This window comes from Equus przewalskii, chromosome 18 (assembly GCF_037783145.1).
Source record: "Equus przewalskii isolate Varuska chromosome 18, EquPr2, whole genome shotgun sequence".
Lineage (NCBI taxonomy): Eukaryota > Metazoa > Chordata > Mammalia > Perissodactyla > Equidae > Equus > Equus przewalskii.
This window is the reverse complement of record NC_091848.1, coordinates 10,399,830-10,422,025: the sequence shown is the minus strand read 5'-3', so window position 1 is coordinate 10,422,025 and position 22,196 is coordinate 10,399,830. Positions and strand designations below refer to the sequence as shown.

The 22,196-nt window shown below is 43.4% G+C and overlaps 1 protein-coding gene across 13 annotated transcripts in view; it reads left to right on the top strand.

Moving 5' to 3' along the window:
• Window positions 1-21,782, top strand: part of GOLIM4 (golgi integral membrane protein 4) — a 74,655-nt gene extending 52,873 nt beyond the window's left edge. For 2 of the 13 annotated variants that reach the window (XM_070582320.1, XM_070582318.1), the window contains 9 exons: window positions 2,098-2,256; window positions 4,454-4,702; window positions 6,497-6,759; window positions 7,612-7,691; window positions 9,064-9,173; window positions 11,927-12,091; window positions 12,423-12,491; window positions 19,739-19,819; window positions 20,134-21,782. In XM_070582320.1, the coding sequence (XP_070438421.1) occupies window positions 2,098-2,256; window positions 4,454-4,702; window positions 6,497-6,759; window positions 7,612-7,691; window positions 9,064-9,173; window positions 11,927-12,091; window positions 12,423-12,491; window positions 19,739-19,819; window positions 20,134-20,283 (1,326 nt within the window). In that variant the 3' untranslated portion in view covers window positions 20,284-21,782. Of the gene's footprint in view, window positions 1-2,097; window positions 2,257-4,369; window positions 4,724-6,496; window positions 6,760-7,611; window positions 7,695-9,063; window positions 9,174-11,926; window positions 12,092-12,422; window positions 12,492-19,738; window positions 19,820-20,133 lie in introns of all 13 variants that reach the window. The other 11 variants (XM_070582319.1, XM_008531312.2, XM_070582317.1 and 8 more) reach the window with 7 other exon arrangements.
• The last annotated feature ends 414 nt before the right edge of the window (window positions 21,783-22,196 follow it).

Genomic DNA, 22,196 nt, shown 5'->3' with positions numbered 1-22,196 from the left:
TCTATGTGCTACAATGGCCAAAAATATTAGACTAAGCAACAATTTGCAAGTTCAGAGAAATATAAGTGAAATAGCTCATTTAATGACCAAAACCAAATTCTGTAGTTAACACACTAGGAATATTACTGACAGGGTTTTGTATAGAAAAAATATATATACCTTTATAGTTTTCTATTTCTTTAAATATCTTTTTGGCTCTTTTGAGAAGGGGCTCCAAGTTTGTCTTGCCCCCTCCCTTTTTTTGGTAGTTATGGCAGAACTAGGCACAAGACTTAGCGTCCACGTCTAATCCCGTATTAAAACTTCTCCTGAGTCTCCTAAGAAATCAAGTGCTGTTTCAGGCCTCTGCATTTTTCATGTAAATCATCGTAAGAGATTCTGTCTAAGAAAGCAAGAACAGAATAGAATTTGAGAGTTTACAATTTATCAAGGATTACCACAATAACCTTATATACAAAATTTCTTTACTATTCACAACGTATTGAGTTATATAATATTGTGCCCTTTTTATAACTTAATAAAGTGAGGTCCAAAGGAATAAGGTAGCTGGCCCAAGAACCAGGCTTGAAGCTTAGGTCAACCTGACGTCAGAGTCATGCTTCACTCTTAAGCCCACCAGTGTTTTTGGAAATTTCCCCACATCAGTTCCCTGGGCCTTGCCCCAGACCCGTTGAGTCATGATTTCAAGGTGGAGGCCCAGGAACCTGCATGTTTAACATGATCCTTCTGTGATTATTAATGCACACTATTTGAGAACCACCACGTCACTGCCTTCTAAGATTATACATAGTAGGAGAAGAAAGGAAAAAGGCTAGAAATAAGGTTTGTGTATTCCTTCATATTTGTCTTATTAAAAGTATCACCCTGTGGATGTCATTTCTTTTTTCCTTTGACCTCCAAAGTTAGTTTGCAAATGTTTTGATAGATTTTCGAGCTAAGGCCTGCTGTTAGCCGTATGGCACACCTTTGTACACGTTATAAAGAGGCACTCCCCTGAGACAGATTTGGCAAGCAGACTTCTTCACCTTTGTGTGAATTAAAAAAAAGGCAGAAAGGCGCCTCTTCCTGGGCTGGGTGCACGGATGTGGCAGCGGGAGCGCCGGCTGGATTCCAGCCTCTGCTGGCAGCTCTGCTGTGCACACTGAGAGAGGTGGCCCTGTCTGGGAGGCTTGTTCAGAAAAGGTTTCTGTGTTCTTTGTATGCGTTTATGTAAATGTGTGTTTGCACACAGCATTTCTGTCTTAGGAGAACAGTGTTGGTACATATGATGTGCTAAGATAAGCAGTGTCTATTGATTGTCTTAAAGTATTTGATTTTTTTCTGCCTTCTTAGCTTCTCGTATTAAAAATATTACGTGCACACAGACACACACACACTCCACCACATATACATAGATACACCAATATAAGTATATTCTAGTCCTATACCCACATTAGTGCCTTTATGCTGTATAAGAAAAGGACATTCAGGATTGAGGAGCAAAAGTCCAGCCTCATTTCACACCTATGCTCCTACTTTCCAAAACCACACAGCACAATACTGAAAGTGTTCTGGAAAGTAAGGGACCCTGTTTGAGCACAAGTGGCCTGGGGCAAGAGGGTGGCCTGAGTGATTTAATATATAGATTCAGTTACTTATTTTAAACCTATGATTCCTTTCCACTGAAGAGTGTTACTCAGACTGTACTGGTAAAAGATATCTGCACTTGTATTTATATAATTGTGGAATTTTTTAATAGATTTTTTTAATGCTATAAAACTGACTACATAGCTGTCTTACTTTTAATAATGGTATTTATACTAGAAAAATTATTTATAAAAATTCTGACTTTGTTTAATGTAGCATGGGAAACTAACACCTATCTTAGATATTTTTTCTCTGTTCCCTTTAACTCTACTTCTATTTTGCATGTGCTTAAAAATGGTTAAGCATGTCCAAGTAAGTATAGCTAATGCATGGAGACAATCTGCATATTTTTCCTAACTTATATTTAGGTATAAATTTTTTGTCTAGTTTTCCAGTGAACCATCCATGAATGATATCTTTTTCCCTCCCCAAATTGTGCAATTTGCATCCAATTGTGCAATTTATGTGCAGACTCAAGTTGCAGAATATAAGCAACTGAAAGATACTCTGAATAGGATTCCAAGCTTTCGAAAACCAGAACAGGCAGAGCAGCAGAATTTTACCCAGCTGGTGCGTTCTCCACAAGGCGACAGCACAGCAAGGGAGAAGCCAGCTGGAGAGCCGCGGGAGGTAAGGGGCGTGAACCGCTAATCTGTGGCCCACTGCGTCACTCTCCCTGTTAAGGTGTCATCAGGTGACCTGCTCAAAATATTGCCAACTCTTCCTGCAGAACAGTGGTTCTCAAATTTTAGTGTGTATCAGAGTGTTCAGCAGGGCTGTTAAAACACAGATAGCTGGGCCTCAGCCCAGAGTTTCCGATTCAGTTAATTTGGGGTGAGGCCTGTGGATTTGCATTTCTGACTCAGCTGGTCTGGGGAGGTGCATTTTGAGAACTACTGCTCTACTGGCTGTGTCTTTATTCATGTGGGTTTATTTGTTTGAAAGGAGCTGTCCTGTCTGAGCTTTTTAAGGGTTTTTTTTTCAGGGGGGTAGAGTGAGAAGGTTAAATGATCATGAGGATATTATGTGACGGTCAGCCCACTCAGGTATTAAAGCTGATAATATAGTTAAAGTTAATGCAGTGCTAGGTCCCCCCCAAACATGCCAAAACTTGTATTAGGAGACCTTTTAAAACTACTGTGGCTCTAGGTGCTAGTGTCTCCATCCACTTTTTGTATTCTTCATAAAAATTAAGCCTTGCTTGAGAATATTTCACAAGTGGAACGTCACAAGTAGTGTCACCCTTATCCCGAGCAAAGTTGTTTTGCAATCACATGTGTAGCAAGTATGGTTATCCAAACCCTGACAAGGCTGTTTTTAACATTGTGTTTGAGAACAATGTTTGAGAAAAGTTGCCCCAAGTTACCGCCTTACGGGAGTAAATAAGTTGAGATGAGTGGAGCTCATAAGAGTCTTCACTCGGTGCAGAACATTCCTTCACAGACAGTTCCGTGTCCTCGTGGGTGCTTGTCTTTCGTCTGGGTCTTCGGCTAGTACTAGCTGAAGAAAACCGACCAGATCCCTGGCCTGGGAATCCATTCTATTCGCTATCCTAGTTTGATTACCAGTTTACTGGGTTAATCTTTTAATGGGGCAGACGTTTAGTTTTTCCATCTGTGAGGTAGAGAGAGAGTAGTTGTCTGCTCTAACCTTTCTCACAGGGGCATTGTGGAGATAAATGACAGGTGTTTGAAAGCACGTAGGGCTCTTCAGAGAAATATTTCATGTAAAGCCAGGGCAGTGTAATGTAAAACTTGGCAGGTAGGCAAAGACCCTGGTAAGATGTCCATCTCCAAAAGTTACCCTCAGATGTCTGAGAATGGACTTTTTCCCTCGGTTTATTTATTTATACAGTCCAATTTCTCAGTTATATTTCTGCTAATTTAAGAAGGCTTCACTTTTATGTCAATTACGGGAGAGCAATCTGACCAAAGAAGTTATTTTTCGGATAAAGCAGGTTGGGGGGAAAGTGACAAATTTTCCTGTTGACATTATAGCATCTCTTTTTAACCCCTCTTTTCTAAGTCATGAAGACCATATAGAAATCTCTGAAACTTGCAAGGAAAACTGGTTCAAGTCAACCAATTTGAGAAGAGGAGTAAAAGATGTCTTTTTTCCGTTCAGAGTTTTTTATATTAACAATACAAAATATTTACCAAAGACTTTCTCTAGTTCATGAAGAAATACTACTTTAATACATTAAAAAATGTTTTATTGTATCTGGTTTAGTGGGCACTATTTTTAGCTAACCACGGATGTCCATTAGTAATGACATTTGGCATTCTTTTTCTTTATTAGCTAATAAAAAGTGAACCCAACTCATCCTCACTTTGATCTTATCTTTTCAAATAATTCTTGAAAACAAAATTTACATTGAGGAAAATTATGTAAACATTCATCACGAAGTTTGAGGGTTTTTTTCCTGTTTTTTCTGTGGGAAAATAGCAGTTAGATTGCTTGTGTGGGAAGGGTCTGCTGAGATGTGGTTACGCCTGAGCTTTACTTTTAGGTCATTTACTGTGATCTGAGAGGACGTTTTGCTTATGTTATCTCCATGTTAGAGGTGAGATTACACAGCGGGGAGTTGAGTGGCTCCACTGCAGCCATACTTCTCACTCACGAGTCTCTGTTCTAGAATCCAGGATCTTGCTTATGTTGTAACCCCACAGACATGATAATAAAGAAATTCTGTCACTCCTTTTGAGATGCAAGAGTGTCATTTCCGGTGACGTGCTTGGCCTAGGTATCTCGAAATAGTGATGTGTGGCAGGACCATGAAGCAGTTCCTGGAAGAACAGAAGAAACAAAACCGTATTCTCCCACCCAGAGGGAGGCGGAATTCCAGGCCCCAGCAGATCTGCACCAGCAAGAGGCGGAACGTAGAGGGCCTGAGGAGCGTCAGGCGGAAGAGGAGCACAGAAAGGCCCTCGAAGAGGAGGCCATGGAGCAGGTCGGGCAGGCGGAACACCTGGAGGAGGAACACGACCCGTCCCCAGAGGAGCAGGATCGGGAGTGGAAGGAGCAGCGGGAACAAAAGGAAGAAGCCCACCTTCTGGAAGGGCACGCTCCTGCGGAGGTGCGAGGCCATCCACGTCAGGTCGGCTGGGATTGTGTCTTGCTGGCTGGAATAGGGAGTGTGGCTTCGTTTTTAAATATTAAAGAAAGAGTCCCTCCCCATTTATAAAAATCTCTAAAATAAAATTTGAGTGATATTACTAAATGTTACATGCCCATATTGAAGTTTTCTAATGTAATATTAATAGCATAGCTACTTACATCCCTCAGAAAGATGACTGGGGTAAAGAGGACGGGCTGTTGTGTATGTATGCCTTCCCTTTGTCTGTAGTGCCCAGGAAGGGAGAGACACTCACATCCCTTTAACAGTAAGAGAAGAGCTGAGCACCTGATTCGGCACCTTCCCGGTTTGTGCTCCGGTCCTGGGGGCATCTTGAGGCTGAGAAGTGTCTCATTTTCTATCGTCAAAGGTCCTCTTCTCCCTGTTCGTTTACTGTCGAATCGTATGTTGGCTTTTGCACATTCACTAGCCAGGTGGTTAGTAAGTTATCTAAAAGCTGATCTTATCACTTAAGGCTATTCCACTAGGTGAGTGTGTTTAACCAGGCCCTGCTCAGGCTTCCACGTCTGAGCACTGCCCTCTCACTCAGTGGCATAGTGGTTAAGTTGGCATGCTCCTCTTCGGGGGCCCTGGGTTCGAGAGTTTGGATCCCGGGTGCAGACCTACACACCGCTCATCAAGCCGTGCTGTGATGGCATCCACATCCAAAATAGAGGAAGATTGGCCCAGATGTTAGCTCAGGGCCAGTCTTCCTCACCAAAAAAAAGAAAAAGAAAAAATATCCTTCATTATTATAAATGATACTTTAGAAGATCTTACAGCAACACTGTGCACAGCTAGGTACCTTTCCTCACTGTCTCTAAGCTGAAACCCAACAATAGGCTACCTGGCCTTTACATAGATGCTGTCAGCTTTTATTTCTAACTCTGAAGCTTCGTTTGGCCTCAGACTTTCCAAGACTTCAAGCTGCTTGAGGCTGTAGGCTAAGTCTGAAGGCCTCGGTGGTTGCATTCTTACGTCGCAAAGTTAGCACTGAGAGGCCTCTCCCATCTTGTGTCCTTCATCGCTTTCTTCAGAAGTCCTTCACGCCAGTTTATTTCCCCTCCACGTGCACCCTGTCCGCTTTGTGAGAATCCTGTGTGCTCCTGTTAGTTGGGGGGTGGAGGAGAGAGTGGTAGATTGTTTAAGGAGAAGCAGAGTTTAAGAATTCCTGCTTTTCCTTTAATCAGAAGGTACTGTCTTCTCACCCATTCTTTGTTGCTTTGAAGAAAATTGATTCTCTGCTTTTCCATCCTAATCTGAAATTTGACCCTTTTTTGGCTGTGCTTAGCCAGAGATTGGTGTATTCCTTGCTGGAGTTAATTAGCATCCCTAGGTTGTTCCCTCTTCATGGAAGGCTTTAGCCTCAGCGCCAGCTCACGGAGTCCTCGCTTAGGATGAGGTTACCCGTGCCGGCTCGTAGCAGAGCCTCCTGAACACAGGTTTTGTTAAGATTTGAAACTGGTTTCTTCTGTTGTGTCCTCTTCAGTTGAGAGGGAGCACATTAAAAATCTGCCGCAGTGCCAGCAAATTGGGAAGATGGGTTGCTAAAAGACGCCCAGGGCGAGTTGGGAGGGACCTGGGAAACAGGCGTTCCAGCGCCGGGTGACCTTGGACCTGATGTATAATCACAGTTCACCTGACAGATCGGGGTTAATAAACCACCTCTGACTCCCGAGTTTGTCGTGAGAAACAAATGAAGGGAGACCGGGGGACCTGGCTGCTCTTGCTCAGCACCCGCTCATTTTTCCCCAGGTGTATCCTTCCGCCAAGCCGGTCACCAGATTCCGATCACCGTATGAGGAGCAGCTGGAGCAGCAGAGACTGGCGGTGAGGCGGGACGAGGAGGCCCAGCGACTGAGACGACAGCAGGAGGCCCTACACCAGCAGAGGCTACAGGGACACTTGTTGCGGCAGCAGCAGCAACAGCAGCAGCTCCTGGCCAGAGAGGCGGCCCAGCAGAGACCGGCGGGGCCCGAGGAGGGGGAGGGGCCGGCGCAGCGCCCGCAGCAGCCACGGTAGCCTGATGCGTGTAGATTTCAGAGGCAGATTAAAACAGATCTGTTATTTGTCCTCTGTGAACTTGAGGGGCTCGGATTGCTTGTGTAGCTGAGGCAGAACAACCACCTGAGAAATTCCAAGGACTTCAGTTTAAAAATAATCAACATTTTTTTTTTCTGCTTAAAAATGATAGTTGAAGTCTCAAAATAACCTAGCAGGTCTTGCGCTAACTTTATTTTAGCATTCGAAATATGTTTTATCTTTTTTTAGGGTATCTTTTGAAAGTATATCTGGAATCTTTATCAAACCTAATCACATAGTTTTTTAAAAAATTTTTATGGCTTTTTTTAATTTTTAATTTTTTTAATTGCGGTAACATTGGATTGTAACATTATATAGCTTTCAGATGTACATTGTAATATATTTTGAATTCTGCGTAGATTACATCATGTTCACCACCCAAAAACTAATTATAGTCCATCCCCTCACGTGTGAGCCAAATCACCCCTTTTGGCCTGCCCCCTTCAGCTATGGTAGCCACCAATCCAATCTCCAATGCTATGTGTGTGTTTGTCCTTGTTTTTATCTTCTGCTTATGAGTGAGATCATATTGTATTTGACTTTCTCCCTCTGACTAATTTCACGCAGCATAATATCCTCAAGGACCAACCATGTTGTCGCAAATGGCAATGTTGTCATCATTTCTTAAGGCTGAGTAGTATTCCATTGTGTATAAATATCACATCTTCTTATGGCTTTTTAAAAAATGTTGAAAATTTTGTTTAACTGTCTTTAAAGATAAATGACTTACGTCAAACTGTGCTATGTAATTTGTGTCACTGAGTGGATAATGTTTGTGTCCCTTGCAGGCAGCAAGCTCATTACGATGCTATGGATAATGATATTGTTCAGGGAGCAGAGGACCAGGGCATCCAGGAAGAGGAAGGAGGTGGTGAGACTTCTTAGATGATGAATGTTTTAATAAAATTGCTTGGTAATTTGTAATATCAACTCTGAGTTATATGCATATCTGAGTACACACAAAGAAGATTTGTGTACCGTGTTTATGTTGTCCTAGTCCTTGTGTTTTCCTGAATCCTCCCAAACAGTGCACATCGGTAGTCAAAATTGCCCAAGATAATCTATTTCCTCTCTAAAATTTTAGAATGGAAAGGAGATGGTAATTTAAGCTTTTTTTATACTAAATAGTTATTTCTGACACCTTATCATAGGACTGTTATGTTTTGGGCAACTTCTACATTTTCTCCTTACCTTGGAGGCTTTGGGTCATTGCCTTAGAAGTTTTTCATGTTAAGTCGATGGTAGCTTTCATTTAAGTGCGTATCTAGTATGTAATTTATGAAATATCGCTGACTGTGATAATAGAACTAGAAAGAAACCGTCTCTCTGGCAACACTAACACTTAGATATGGATCCTTTTCTAAAGAGTCTAAAGGAAGATGATTACCCAAAGCCTATTCTGATATTTTATAGCCCTTACAGTCAGAAATTGTTTTCCTTATGTCCCCCCGTGCAGCACTTTAAGCTCTTCTGTTTCATTATCAGTAAGACTAGAGAACGGTTTGTTCCCTTCTCTATTTAATGAATCCCTTGGTGCACTTTGAAACCTAATGGTAAGTTACCCAGCGTCTCTGTTTTCTGTAGGCTGAATGCTCAACCATATACTTAACCTTTCCTCCTATGCCTTCTTTAAAAATTAGTTTGTTTTTCTCTTTGTCTCCTCTTATCTAAATTCTCTTTGTGGAAATTTTTTTTGAAAAGTGGTAAGTGCGTGTCTGTGTGAGAGTAAATGTGGGATGTCTCTGAGTGTGGCAGTCACCACCGCCATATCAGAGAACACAGGATGGCCGCATTTGTCTTGAGCTCCACAAATGGGGTTGTTCTTTCCTTCATTTCCTGAAACATTATCCATTTCTTCTTTTGGTACTTGCTCTTTCCTCTGATGTTACCAAAAGTTAGTTGATAATTTTAGCAATGTCCAGCTGACTGGGTTTTCTTTTGTTGAGAAAGTGTTGTTATTTTTTGCATAACAGGGTAAGAATTGCAGCTTCTGTTATGAACATTTGTTTTAGAGGGTTAGAATGGTGTCACTCACCTGCCCCGTCTCAACGCACGTTCTGGGAAAAAGATGTAACTTTATTTGGGAAAGCTGAGACTATGCCTGACGTTGACTTACCCTCGCTGGAGGAGAAATGGGATGAGGTGGTCTTAGGAAAGCCCACCGGTGGCTTTTCTTTGAGTGAAACGGAAGAATCCTGTCTGGTTCATCTGGGCTGATGTTAGTTCCTTTGATTTGCTAGCCTATGAGAGAGATAACCAGCACCAAGATGAGGCAGAAGAAGACCCAGACAATGGACGTGAACCTCGAGAACAAGGGCCCCATGAAACTGACCCAGAATCGGAGGCAGATGTAAGTGTCCTCTCTTCTGGTACAACACCTGGAAATTCACAAGGCAGAAAGGGAACCTGAAGGTTTGCCTGACCCCACGCGTCTGGCTCCAGATATGTCTGCTGTTTCATCAACACAGAAGGAAGGTGGCTTGCATTATCATATGATATGAGCAGGGTTGTTAACTATAAACCACGGCAGGGTGCGGGGGGGGCGTTGCTCTGGGAAAACAGCAAAGGAGTTTCCTTCTGGTGACTTTTAGATGAATAAAATTAAAACTGCGAAAAGCAAAATTGAGAGGCATTGAAATATGTAGTAATTCTGAAAGATGAAAAATAAAACAAGTGTGGGAGTTGGAGAACCTGAGAAAGGAAATGAACCATTATGGAGCATGGCGAGCAGTCTGCTAGGGTGTGATGTATGTCCTCTGACTCTGTAATCTCCCAGCAGTCAGTGACCATTTTAATAAATACATGGATAAGGATGTGTGGTTTGAGAAATGAAAAAAATGGCTCAGGTACCGTGATGCTATAGAAAAATTAGAATATATATAAGTAGAGACCTCATAACCAGAAATGTTGTTTGTGTTTACCAAGAAAGGACCAAGACTCCCAGTTCAGCTGGGTTGTCTGGGGCTGTGCCTCTGCCTACAAGTAAGGCAAGCAATGTTGAGTGAGTGTGTTCTTGTGCTTTTGTATAGATGACTTTTTCAACTTACTTTGGCTCTCCCATCATCTTCTGCTAGTAAGTGAACCACCGAGTGTATAGAGTTCAGTCTGTGCTAGCATGTGGGTCCTGTTTGGGTGGATCCCATGGGCTGGACGGAGGATCCACATCCTGCCTTGATAATCATGGAGAAAGTCTTCCTGATAGCTCTTTAAAGCCGCCTTGATGGAAACGGCTTTTCCACTTAACTTGCACAGAGATGTGGCAGTGCGTGTTCACCTGCCAGCCCCTGAGTTAGCATATCTGAAAGTAGCTTCAGGGATCCCAGCCCTGAAATATTTTCTGGAAAGAGCAAGAGCTGTAGAGAGTCGGAGAGTATGAGAGAGCCAGAGAATATGAAAGAGCCACGGAGTGTCCGTAGGAGAACAAGAAAGGGAGTGTGCACAAGCCTGAGGGCGTGCCTGAGAGCATGCCTGAGAGGGCCCGACAGGGACAGGGAGAGGGCGAGTGCTCAGTCACTGACCTTGGGGAGGCGCTGTGCACTTTCGTTCCTTGACTGTGCAATCCTCTGTTCTCTTCTCACCGAGTTACTTGTTCTGGAGAAGTGGCCTTTCTACCGTGCCTTCTTTTCATTAGAAAGTGTTGCCGGCTTGTCCTTCTTTGTCTCATGTAACTCTTTTAGTTATTTATTTATTTTTTAATTAAAAAGTGTTCTGTCCAGCTTTGTTGAGGTATAATTGATCATCTAACTGTTTTATCTAAATGTAACAGTCATGCCTGTTAAACCTCACTGCTTGTTTCTTGAGAGTTGAAACTAGTGTGTACGTTTTTATGAGCTTTTACAAAAGCTTTTGGCATCTTTCTTCTGAAGAAGGTGTGTTACGTTTTTCCTATATTTCCACACAAAATATTGATCACACACAAATAGAAATCCATATGACAGGACATTGTGGAGTGATTGGAGTTCAGCGTGAAGGTGACTGTTTGTCACGCTCTGTATTCCCAAGAATAGTGTCACTGGCACTTGAATGAAGTCTCCAGCCAGGATGTGCAGACAGTGGATCAGCCGAGCCTGCCGGGAGCTCTTGAACCTGTTCAAGGCTCGGAAGTGCACTGAAGTGGGGTCCTGTGGTCTGGAGCACACCCGTAGAGACTAAATTTACTCTGAGCACCCCCGTCTCTGGGGAGAAGCATTTGCTGCTTCCGTTAAGTGTCCTGTTGATGACCCTGGAGTGGTCGGAAAGCTCCTGCAAGCAGCTCCATTTCTGCCCAGCTCAGGCTCTAAAATCTGAATCTTTATGAGGACGTGTTTTATTCTAAAAGGTACTTTGGGAGCTTAAGTGGAAAATCGAGATAATTCTGTAGCTGATAATATATGAAGGGCATTTGCTGAGCACAGTAACTGAGAACTACCTTGGGAGGTGGGGTGGGGTGGGGGAGATGCTTTTCAAAATATATCGCCATGATCGGGTGAGCTCAGTTCTTTTTCTCCTGTCCCTTGCCAGTGCAACATCTCAGGTTCGTGGTAGTGTTTCTTGTAAAGAAACTTGCTCCGTACTAGAAATTGGTCATTTACTTTTGAATGAGGCCTCTTCTTGTCTCCTTCGCAGGCAGGCCCTCTTCTTGGGTCCTTTCTGGTGTGAGCTTTCTCTTTCTTCAGCTGCTCTTCACCCACTTAGATATAAAACGTTGCTTGCAAAGGAAAGCTCATCTGTATAAAAATCATCATACCAGTGAAAAAAGTTACTATTTGCCTATCTAAATCTCCCATTTTAATTATTTCTCCTACTTGGTCTTTTGGCTTTTATTATTTTTCTTGTTGTCTGTTTGGTTATGCTCACTGCCTGTGATATCGTTTTGAGAACTGTTTTGCAGTCACTTGCAGAAAATAAGTGCTACTTGTACTTTGTTGTGATTCATCAGCCACTGACAAAGCAGGAGTTCTGTCTTTTGACGGTGGGCTGTGTCCTTGTGAGTCTTGGCAAGGATAGATCTGAACAAGCTGGTGAAGGACAAGTTCATTTTCTGCCAGTGCGTGGCCTTTCAAATGAAATTAAACTTGATCCTGGATTTTGAAGTGGCGGTTGATTTTTATTAAAATTTTACAGAGGGCTGCTGTAGAGGATATAAACCCAGCAGATGACCCTAATAATCAAGGCGAAGATGAATTTGAGGAAGCCGAGCAAGTGAGAGAAGAAAATCTGCCAGATGAAAATGAAGAGCAAAAACAAAGTAATCAAAAGCAGAATGCAGAAATGGAGGAGCATCTGGTGGTGAGCAGATGCCACAGCGGAGGGTGGTGGTAACCTGGGTATTTTCATAAGGGCCTGGTATATGCAAAAAGTTAGTCAGAACCTCCATTGATGAAAGGTTTGCCTCTTTGGTTGGTTTTCAGACCGTTGCATGAAATGATATGCCTGCTCTCAGAGGGAGAGGGTAGCGGACATCCTGGGCTTTGTGCTGAGAATGATTATTCATCATTTCCTGGCCACTGATGCATTGAAAGTGCGCTTTTCACGGTGGCGTGCTTGTTCTTTGTCCCAGAGTTCTGTAAAATACGTCTCCAGTGACCAGTCACCTGAGCCCCCTCTTTTGTTTCAACAGATGGCAGGAAATCCAGACCAGCAGGAGGACAATGTTGATGAGCAGTACCAGGAGGAGGGAGAGGAGGAGGTAGGAACTCTGAGCGATCTGCTTGTCATCGCCCTAACCCTAAACAAACCTCAGCAGCATCAGCTCTGACAGGCCCTCTGTAGAAATGTTCAGAAAGACTTAGGCAGGATAAGGAAGACAGTTTCAAGAGGAAATGGACCATGGCAGTGGAGACATTTGGATAGAAGATAAAAACGGGGTAATAGAATCCTCCTTGGTTCTCACTAGAAATTTTGAATTAAGAAATTTGGCCTTTCAGGAATGTGGTTGAAGTGATCTTTCTAAGAATATTTTCTTCTATCTCTTTCCGTCATAAAAGAGAGAAAAACCTCGGCAGGTTGAGGGAGTCTGGACTAACCCTTGTGACTTTCTCTGGAGACGTCGCCACAGGGCCTGCCTCTGAGGGGTACCCCAGAGTGTCCATCGTAATACACTCAGCACCCTCCAGACTTTTAAAAAAATTTATGGTCTCTACTTTTTTAGCTTCTTCCCTCCTGAGAATTTAAGACCTAAATTAAATTTAACAATAAAAGGAAAAATATATAAGGAGCTCAGTTGGAGAAAATGCATTTGGGTGGAATTTCTTAACATTTCATTTTAGTTTGCTTTTTATTGTGAACTTCTAGCATATAATTGTCATTGAAGTTTATAGATGTCTCTCATGGTGCCGCATTTGCGTGACTGAGCGATGAGTGCTCTTGGTCGTAGCTGGTTAGTCACAGCACTCTACTGTGTGGAGCACTGAAGCTCAGGACTTGGGAATATGATAGGGATGAGGCCAAGGCCCCACGTTTAGTCTCTCTCTGGACCAGTAAATGGGCCAGCGCACTACAGTCCTGCTTCAGAGGTGCTTCTTGGCCAAGCGTCCTACATATGTGCGCCTTTGACCCTGAAGGGAGCCACACAAGAGGATGGACAAATGGCAGCCTGAACAAGCACCCCTGCTGGAGACCCTGCTCAGAATACGCGTGCTTCTGTGCTCACGTCCACAGTTCCCTTGACTAGGTCCGCTTTCTCGTTTTTATTGCATTTGTCAGCCTTTCAGAGCTGATGCTAAAATTTGTGCTTATACCAGGAAAACAGAAAAGGATGTTGCTCTCTGCAGCCCTTGGTGACCTACATCGCTGGTCACGTGCCTCTAACTGACTGGATCGTTTTGCCCTCTCTCTCTTCTCTTCCTGCTGTTCATCCTAATCAAGACCCTGAGCTGTCTTATCAGAAGAGAGCGTTAGAAAACCAGCAGGCTTGGATATTAAGACATTTGGCAAGGAAAAGATATTCATCTGGATTTCTCTTGTAACAGGATGTCTAGACTAATATTACTTTGTTCCGTTCTGTCAGATGCCAGCAGTCTTTGAGGGATTAAAAGAGAAGAGATTCACCTTGGCTGCTTTTTAAAAATTCAAAAGGGTAAACATAAAATTTTAATCAGTATTTACTGATACTTCTTACCTCTATATTATATCAGCTAAGGCGGAGGGAGAAATCCTGTGATCCATGAGGGATCAGGATGGAAAGAAAAGACAGAGAGGCAAGAGGGAAGGAGAGTGGTGACAAGGTAGAGGTGAGCGCCTGACACTCGGCAGCCACTCCCTCTGGCCCCTGCTCCTCCTCCCTCAGAACCCCGCCCCTCCTCCCTCAGAACCCCACTCCTCTTCCCTCAGGCCCCTGATCCTCCCCCCTCAGGCCCCTGCTCCTCCTCCCTCAGAACCCCACTCCTCTTCCCTCATGCCCCTGCTCCTCCTCCCTCAGAACCCCACTCCTCTTCCCTCAGGCCCCTGCTCCTCCTCCCTCAGAACCCCGCCCCTCCTCCCTCAGAACCCCACTCCTCTTCCCTCAGGCCCCTGATCCTCCCCCCTCAGGCCCCTGCTCCTCCTCCCTCAGAACCCCACTCCTCTTCCCTCAGGCCCCTGCTCCTCCTCCCTCAGAACCCCACCCCTCCTCCCTCAGAACCCCACTCCTCTTCCCTCAGGCCCCTGATCCTTCCCCCTCAGGCCCCTGCTCCTCCTCCCTCAGGCCCCTGCTCCTCCTCCCTCAGAACCCCGCCCCTCCTCCCTCAGAACCCCACTCCTCTTCCCTCAGGCCCCTGATCCTTCCCCCTCAGGCCCCTGCTCCTCCTCCCTCAGGCCCCTGCTCCTCCTCCCTCAGAACCCCGCCCCTCCTCCCTCAGAACCCCACTCCTCTTCCCTCAGGCCCCTGATCCTTCCCCCTCAGGCCCCTGCTCCTCCTCCCTCAGGCCCCTGCTCCTCCTCCCTCAGAAACCCGCTCCTCCTCCCTCAGGCCCTTGCTCCTCCTCCCTCAGAACCCTGCTCCTGCTCCCTCAGGCCCCTGCTCCTCCTTCCTCAGGACCCTGCCCCTCTTCCCTCAGACCCCCACCCCTCAAAACCCCACCCCTCAGAACCCCACCCCTCTTCCCTCAGAACCCCTTCCCTCAGGCCCCTGTTCCTCCTCCCTCAGATCACTGCTCCTCCTCCCTCAGAACCCCTCGCCTCTTCCCCTGGGGCCCTGCTCCTCCTCCCCCCTCAGCCCGCTGTATTGGGTCTTCCCACCCCTTCCCGTTGTTCCTAGTTCTTCCCTTGAGGAGGGTGGTTCCCCAGTACCCTGCAGGGACTCGTGATAGTCGGAGAGGAGCTGCTCAGCGACTGCAGCAGAGGGAGACACATGCGAGCACTACAGCAGGGGAGCACGCGGGCTGTGCTGTGTATAAGCGACGTGTGTGTGAGACAGCTTTTGCAGGGCCCTCTGAAAACCCTCGAAGGCTGGGTAATGGGCGTCGTTCTTCCCTCCGTTAGCCTCAGAGTCTTCCGCTGCCCCAGCTGGCCCCCGAGTGTGAGGCCCATTGCTGCCCTCAGTCCCCTCCTGCCTGGCCACAGTCACCCTGACTTCTGTCGGCATCTGCTCCTCGGGAGGGACAGTGTCCTGCCAGGACTGTCCCTGTTCTGAGATCCAGCCCATCAGGCTTGTGACTTAAGCTCTGAGGGGAGAGGACCCAACACAAGTGTGATGTTAGGCGGCTGGCACTCCCCCTGCCTTCTCTTGTCTTAGCGCAGCAGCGTTCTTAACAAGCACTCCCTGTTTGTTGGGGGGCTTGTTCGAGTGGAACGTGTCCACGTGGTGATGCCATCCTCCTGTTGCCTACTTTCCAGATTTTGTGTCTACTTATGAGCAAACAAGGCAAATTATGACTTTGCCAAAAAGTGTTATTTGTGCTTTAAAATTATTTGAATGTTCAAAAAAATGTATAGATTCAGTGACTGCTTGAAAAATCTGAGTGCTCCATCTCCCTGGTATAACTGACAAGAGATGGATCGGAAGACCCCTGAGAGAGCGAGCGTGGGTTATTGAGCCGCCTTCAGTGGTCCTGCGGCCTGTGAATCACCACGTCAAGAAGCTGTCTGGATGGATGGCAAAAACTCTCCTAGTAGACGTCTCGCAGCAAGCAGTGGTGTCCACCGCTGCAGCTGATGTTGCTGAAGGCCCTTCCTTTGTCCCATTCCATCCGCCTCTTGGGATCTCAGCCTTCTTGACTACTTGAGGTTCAGCCTTCTAATTCCTGTAACATCTTTGATGTGTAAAGAAAGGCATTAATACCTACAGGGATGGGGCAGCTGGCCTATGCCCATTTCAAACTCAGTAGACCTATTCTACTTGGGGTTTGGGCTATTTATTAAACTTGCCATATCGCATACGGACCATTTCTAAAATGCCTAAAACATTACATTTCAGCGAATAAAAATGAGTAACGAGGAGCAGTGCTGGGAAATCTTTGACAAATGTTTGCATCAGCTTGAGCAGGACACTAAAGAGGGCCGAACGTGGAAGACATAACTGGTGTGTTTATGTCACGAGAGGGAAACTAACATTTGGTTCTGGTGATTAGTCTAAGCATATTTTAAAGTTAGAAACTCCAAATGATTTTGTTCCTCTTCAGTAATGCCTTTAAGATGAGTTTAAATTACTTTTGCCCCAAACATGAGGAATATATTATTAGAATAATAAGGAGTATCTGTAAATCTGAAAAATTACAAAATTTTCATTTGTGGGTTCCCTAAATTAAAGAGTAATTTAATTCAGTGCTTCCCACTTCAAAGTATATTGACAACTGGGAAACCACCTAAATTTTCTACGAGAGATCCCAAGAGAAGTGAAGAAAGAACTAACAAAAGGGTATTCATCTCTTCAGCTGGAGACATTATTAACCTGGCGTCTGTTGTCGCTTGGGCAGGTGGTGCTCAGTCTTTGCTGTGGCTGAGAATCCCTTGGAGGGTGTGTGAAAAATACAAATTCCTGGGCCAGACCTTAGCTTAGAGGTTTTTATTTTATCTGTGCTGGGGCCTAGAAGTCAGAGTTCTTCACAAGCCCCCAGCTGATGCCAGCATTTCCAGAACACACTGTTTAGAGAAGTAGTATAGGACCCGTGGCTGCGGGTGGACTTGGGGAAGTCTGAACATCCTGAAACTTCTATGCAAAATAACGTGTATCTATGCCCGTTTGCTGAAGCCTTTCTTACCAAATCCTTAAAAGGGTTCACGACCCCCTACCACACACACACACACACACAGAAGATTAAAAATCAATGATGTTTACCCATCCCTTTTATTTTACAGATAAGAAATTTGAGTTTCAGAGAGGTTAGCTAAATTTTCGAAGGTCTCACAGTTTGTTATTGTTAGAACCATGATTAGAGCCCACCCAGGTCTGATTTTAAAGGCCACCATAATTAAGTATACCAAGCAAGATAACTAAATAGTTGATGTGGGCAAGTCCTTCTTTATAGAAGTTAGGTGAATACAGAAGGAATGATGGAATTAGAAAGTTACTATTTTTGTGACTCTTAATTAAAACTATTGATTTCAGAGCAGTCATCAGTGGATGATATCACTGGGTGAATGGAGGTCAGGGAACTTTACCATGGAGCGATCAGGCCGTCACCATCTGAGGACCAATCTTAGCCCCACTGAAAGCCAGACAAGATCTGAAAGCTACCACATGACCTCTGAAACCCTTGCTTTGCAAATTGAGTCTGAATTCCTTCACGCCTTTAAGCAACCTTCCTTTTACGAGAAATGTGGGGGCTAAAGGAATGAGTTAAGTGATACCTTAAAGAGGCAGATAAATCCAGAATGCGGGTCATTCTCCAGGGCGATAAATCAATAGCAATAAAGAAAAACGAGAGGAGTGGAACTGATGTGTGTGCGGCCTTTGTTTGGATCATGATTAGAGCAAATCAACTGTAAATAGACATTTTTAAGACAATCAGGAAAATGTAAGTATGAACTAGACATTAGATGATACCGTGGTATTATTTATCAGGATGCTAATGGCATTATGGTTATATAAGAAAAGTCCATGGATTTTAGAGATGTATACTGAGATGGGTGAGGGTGAAATTACATGATGTCTAGAATTTTTAAGAATAGATGATACAGGTGTGGCAACACTGAGATGACTTTTGAAGCTTGGTGATGGCTGTAAGGGGTTCCTTGAATTATTGTCTTTATTTGTATGTGCTTGAAAATTTTCATCATAAAAACAAATGACCTCATTGTTTATATAGCCAGAGAGTTGGAGACCCAGGGTTTTGTCCAGGTCTGGCTGACTGCGCAATCTGTGTGAGGGGCTGGCAAAGTGCCAGCCTCGGCTTCTTCTGTAACGAAAGTCTTGTTGGCACACAGCCAGCCTGCTTTACGCAGCATCTAAGGCTGCCTCTGCCCTGCAGCGGTGGGGCTGGGTAGTTTCTGCAGAGACCTTATAGCCGAGAAGGCCTGAATATTTACTATCTGGCCCTTTACAGAAGAAGTTTGCTGGCCCTGATTTATGTCTTCTTTCCACCATAGTGCTTTCCAAGCAGTTCCTTCCCCATGCCAATGAAACCACGTTTGGTGTCCTAGTATATTTTCATTATAGAGGCTACATAAAACATGTCTTCGTTTACTGAAATCGACCAGGACACAACAATTTAACGATGTTTCAATTAGCGAAACCTTAATAGATCCTAAAATAAGTGCTTCCTTGTTTTCATCCTAGCGTCCTGGGGCCGGTGTTATGAGCTTCTGTGACTCAGGGCAGAAGAGATGTCCTGGGCCACCAGTCTGCTGGTGAGACAAGGGTGTCTTCTCTTTAGCTCGCCCCACCAGGACATGTGAATACAAAAGATGCTCTATCCTCTGTCCCCAGAAGGTATTTGGTGCCAATGGAGTTTAGGAGTTGTGAGTCCAGCCGACATAGGGCTGGTTAGAAGAGGTTCGTGAAGGCTGGGCTCTGTCCAAGGGCGTCTTTGAGGGTCGTCTTTGTAGGCTCCGAACAGGCCAGCCTCCCCCCACAGCTTGTCTGGCAGGCACCTGGACTGGACACCTTGAGGCAGCCCTTAATTACAGCACCCGCAGACTTTCCTCCCCTTGCCCATTTAAACCGCCCCCCAAAAGTATCAGGTCATTTTGTGTGTTGTTCAAGATTATTCAGCAAAAATATTTGGATGCTTGCTTTGATTGCATTTTGAAAAAATAATGGAGATCACTGACACATAACAGTATTAGCTTACATAACAGAAAGCTCCTTAAAACAGAACTACTGTGTTAGAACACTAAAGAGATGTAGGGATTTGAGGCACTTTAATAACTGTTTCATGAAGAAATTGAAATGATTGTGTTCTACGTTAGAGATATTTTAGCCAGAGGAGTTTATTCCTAGTTATAAAAATATAGATACACTTTTTTTTCTCAGTTTTCTACTGCGTTGTATATAAGTAATGGTGTCTGTTTGCTGTTACAGAGCAGATTTTTTTTGCATTGATTGATTGATTCATTCCTTGAATATTTATTAAGCAATTACAGTGTGTCGGGTAAACATCTAGGTATTAAAGACAATTAGCTGAGGAAGCCAGATGGTTCCTGTCTTTGTAGAGCTTACATTGTGTCAGAGCCTTCAGACGTCTATAGTTCTCCCGTTTCGAAAAGGGGAATTTTAAATTTCATCAGCTGAATTTCTTCAGGTGTTACACTTGGGGTGTTAACCCTTATTCAAATAAATCAGAAACTCAGTCACAAAAGTCCTAGGTTCTGAATCATTCACCCTGATTTTTTGTAGTAGGTGTGTTACACATTTCTTCATAGCTGATAGACAAGTCACATCTTTGACTTTTATCTTTTTTCAAGTTTATTTTTAGTTTATTTTGTTCCTGTTACTCTGAATGAACTTTTTGGAAATCAAAATATGTTGCAAGTGTTTAAATGATAAAAGCGTCACCCAGTATCTCTGGTTTGTTTTAGGTTCAGGAAGATTTGACCGAAGAGAAAAAAAGGGAATTGGAGCATAATGCTGAAGAGCCCTACGGTGAAAATGATGAAAACGTATGTGTAGGATCTATATTTCTGCTGCGTGTGTGCGCATGTGTAGGAGATCTGTCTGTCTAGTCGGATAGATACCAGCAGGTGCCTCTAAGGTGCCATGGGGTTTAACAGGCCAACCTGGAGTTCGGAAAATTTGTGACAACCTTCATAGATTGGGAAAGACTGCAGCACTGTTGCCTATTGGAACATTTTTCTTCACTTGTTTCCTTTCTCCAAGAAGGAGTACCATCGCACCCTTTACTTTGTAGAGGGAGTTAGTTACATCACCAACCCCACACCCTCTCTCTTAGTTTTTCTTTTCTTTTAACTTTAAGGCTGATGAGAAAAACAACGATGGAGAAGAACAGGAAGTTCGAGATGACACCCGCCCCAAAGGCCGAGAGGAACATTATGAGGAGGAGGAAGAGGAGGAGGAAGACGGGGCCGCTGTTGCTGAGAAGTCCCGGCGACGAGCTGAAATGTAACGGTGCCGCCTGCACACAGCGCTCAGCCAGCGGCTTCTGTTCACGCTGCTCGAAAATACATCTGCCTACTGAACTCTAGTATATTTAATTACAAAAATTAAGAATTTAGACATTTTTTAACTTTTGTATTAGAAAAGCTCATACATTTATACAAATATATTTTGATAACCTAGGTTAGAGCTTCTTTTATATTCAAACTAAACATGAGCAGGAAGAAAAACAGTAAAGCAAACCTTAGACTCTGAAGCTGACTTTTTATAGACTTTGTGGTGTTGGGAGGGATGTCGATTTTGTACATGTTTCAACTTTCCTATCTTCTAGTTTCCAGGTGATCTGTTGTTTGCCTTTGATAAAATACAGGATTTCTGAAGAGGGAACACTGCAAAGTGCCGTGCAGACTTCCAGGAGAACGGCCAGTTGACTCCCGTCTGCCCTTCCCAGGGTCTTGTGTATAGTTCCGATGGGATTGTCACAGTCTGTGTCTCTCTCAAGTAAGAGCCACATACAGAGTGACATGCAGTTGGAAAGACATTTCTCTTGTAAAGAACTTGTTTCCAACTTTTCAGATCAGTTAAGAAAATGTTTGGCTTTACTTAAAATCACAACTGTTCTTCGTGAAAGGAATTAAATTTACAAATGGGATAATACTAAAACTCACGTCACAGTATTCTGGACTTAGATATTTCAGTATTCGACAAGGTATGACACATGAGTGTATTCGCCTTTTTGAAGGACTGACTCCTTGTTTACTGACTAATTTAGTGTGTATGGGTGGTGTTTTCTATGTGAGCACCTATCCTGTTTTTTTCCTGAAGTCACCTAGTGAAATCCTTGTTTCAGTATCTAGTTCTCTACGGTAATATATATTTCCCCTATAAGCTCTGTGCCTCAATATGTAATTACTTTGGTGACAAATCTGAATATGAAGGCATAGCAAATTGTACAATTGAATAGGATTATTTTTTGAAAACTGTACGGTGAAATACACGTGTCGATATGACAGACTCTCATGGCTTTTCTGTTTTTCGCTGGGACTGGGCCTGCATTCTGCCCACATATAAGCATTTTAGTGATTATGAATTATAACAATCCTTTAAAATAAAAAAAATTAAAAATCAAAAATTTCCCTTGAGATAGAGACATATTTCTGTCTCAAGCATAGGTTTTTAAATATGTAAAATTAGGTTATATAATTCCTATGTGTGTGGTTTTATAATAATACTCTCAAATTAATAAAAACAAATTTCAATTTCTACCATTGTATGAATGTAATTTTATTTTTTAACAACCATACTCATGTATGGTTTGATTATCCCAGTTGAGTGATTGTGTATGTGTGAATAGGGATGTTTTGTTCAAATGTATTTTGGATTTTCAATAATCATAAATCAAATCTTACATTTGTGTATAAAAACCCTTTATGTAATGTAAAATGTATAATATTGTACATAATATTCAGAATACAATTATTTTGGTAAATTAGTTGTATTTTTAATGTCCCAGTTGCAGTATTTAATTATTTGAAACATATTGAAACTTGGTAATAGTCAATAAAGCTATAAAAAGCAAGTGGTAAATTTTTTAAAGTATGTGATTTCTTATTAGTTTCTGATCTTATCCCTCAGTTCCTTTTCATAAAAGGAAAACTTCTAAGAGGTATCAATATATATTAATGAATTATAAAATGCCTCTCCCAACCTGTTCCTGTTTCCTTATCTCCTTCTCTACTTGGATTAGTATGTGATTTTTTTTTCCCTTTCCTAAAGAAAGAGCTAAGAGTTTTTATTTTATTTGAGCTGGTTCTGGGGGAAGAAAAAACAAATAGGTACAGAAATGTAAGAGAGTCTCATGTGGCACACACACAAAATAATGAAACGATTAAACTCACCCCCAGGAAAGCAGCAACCTCAACC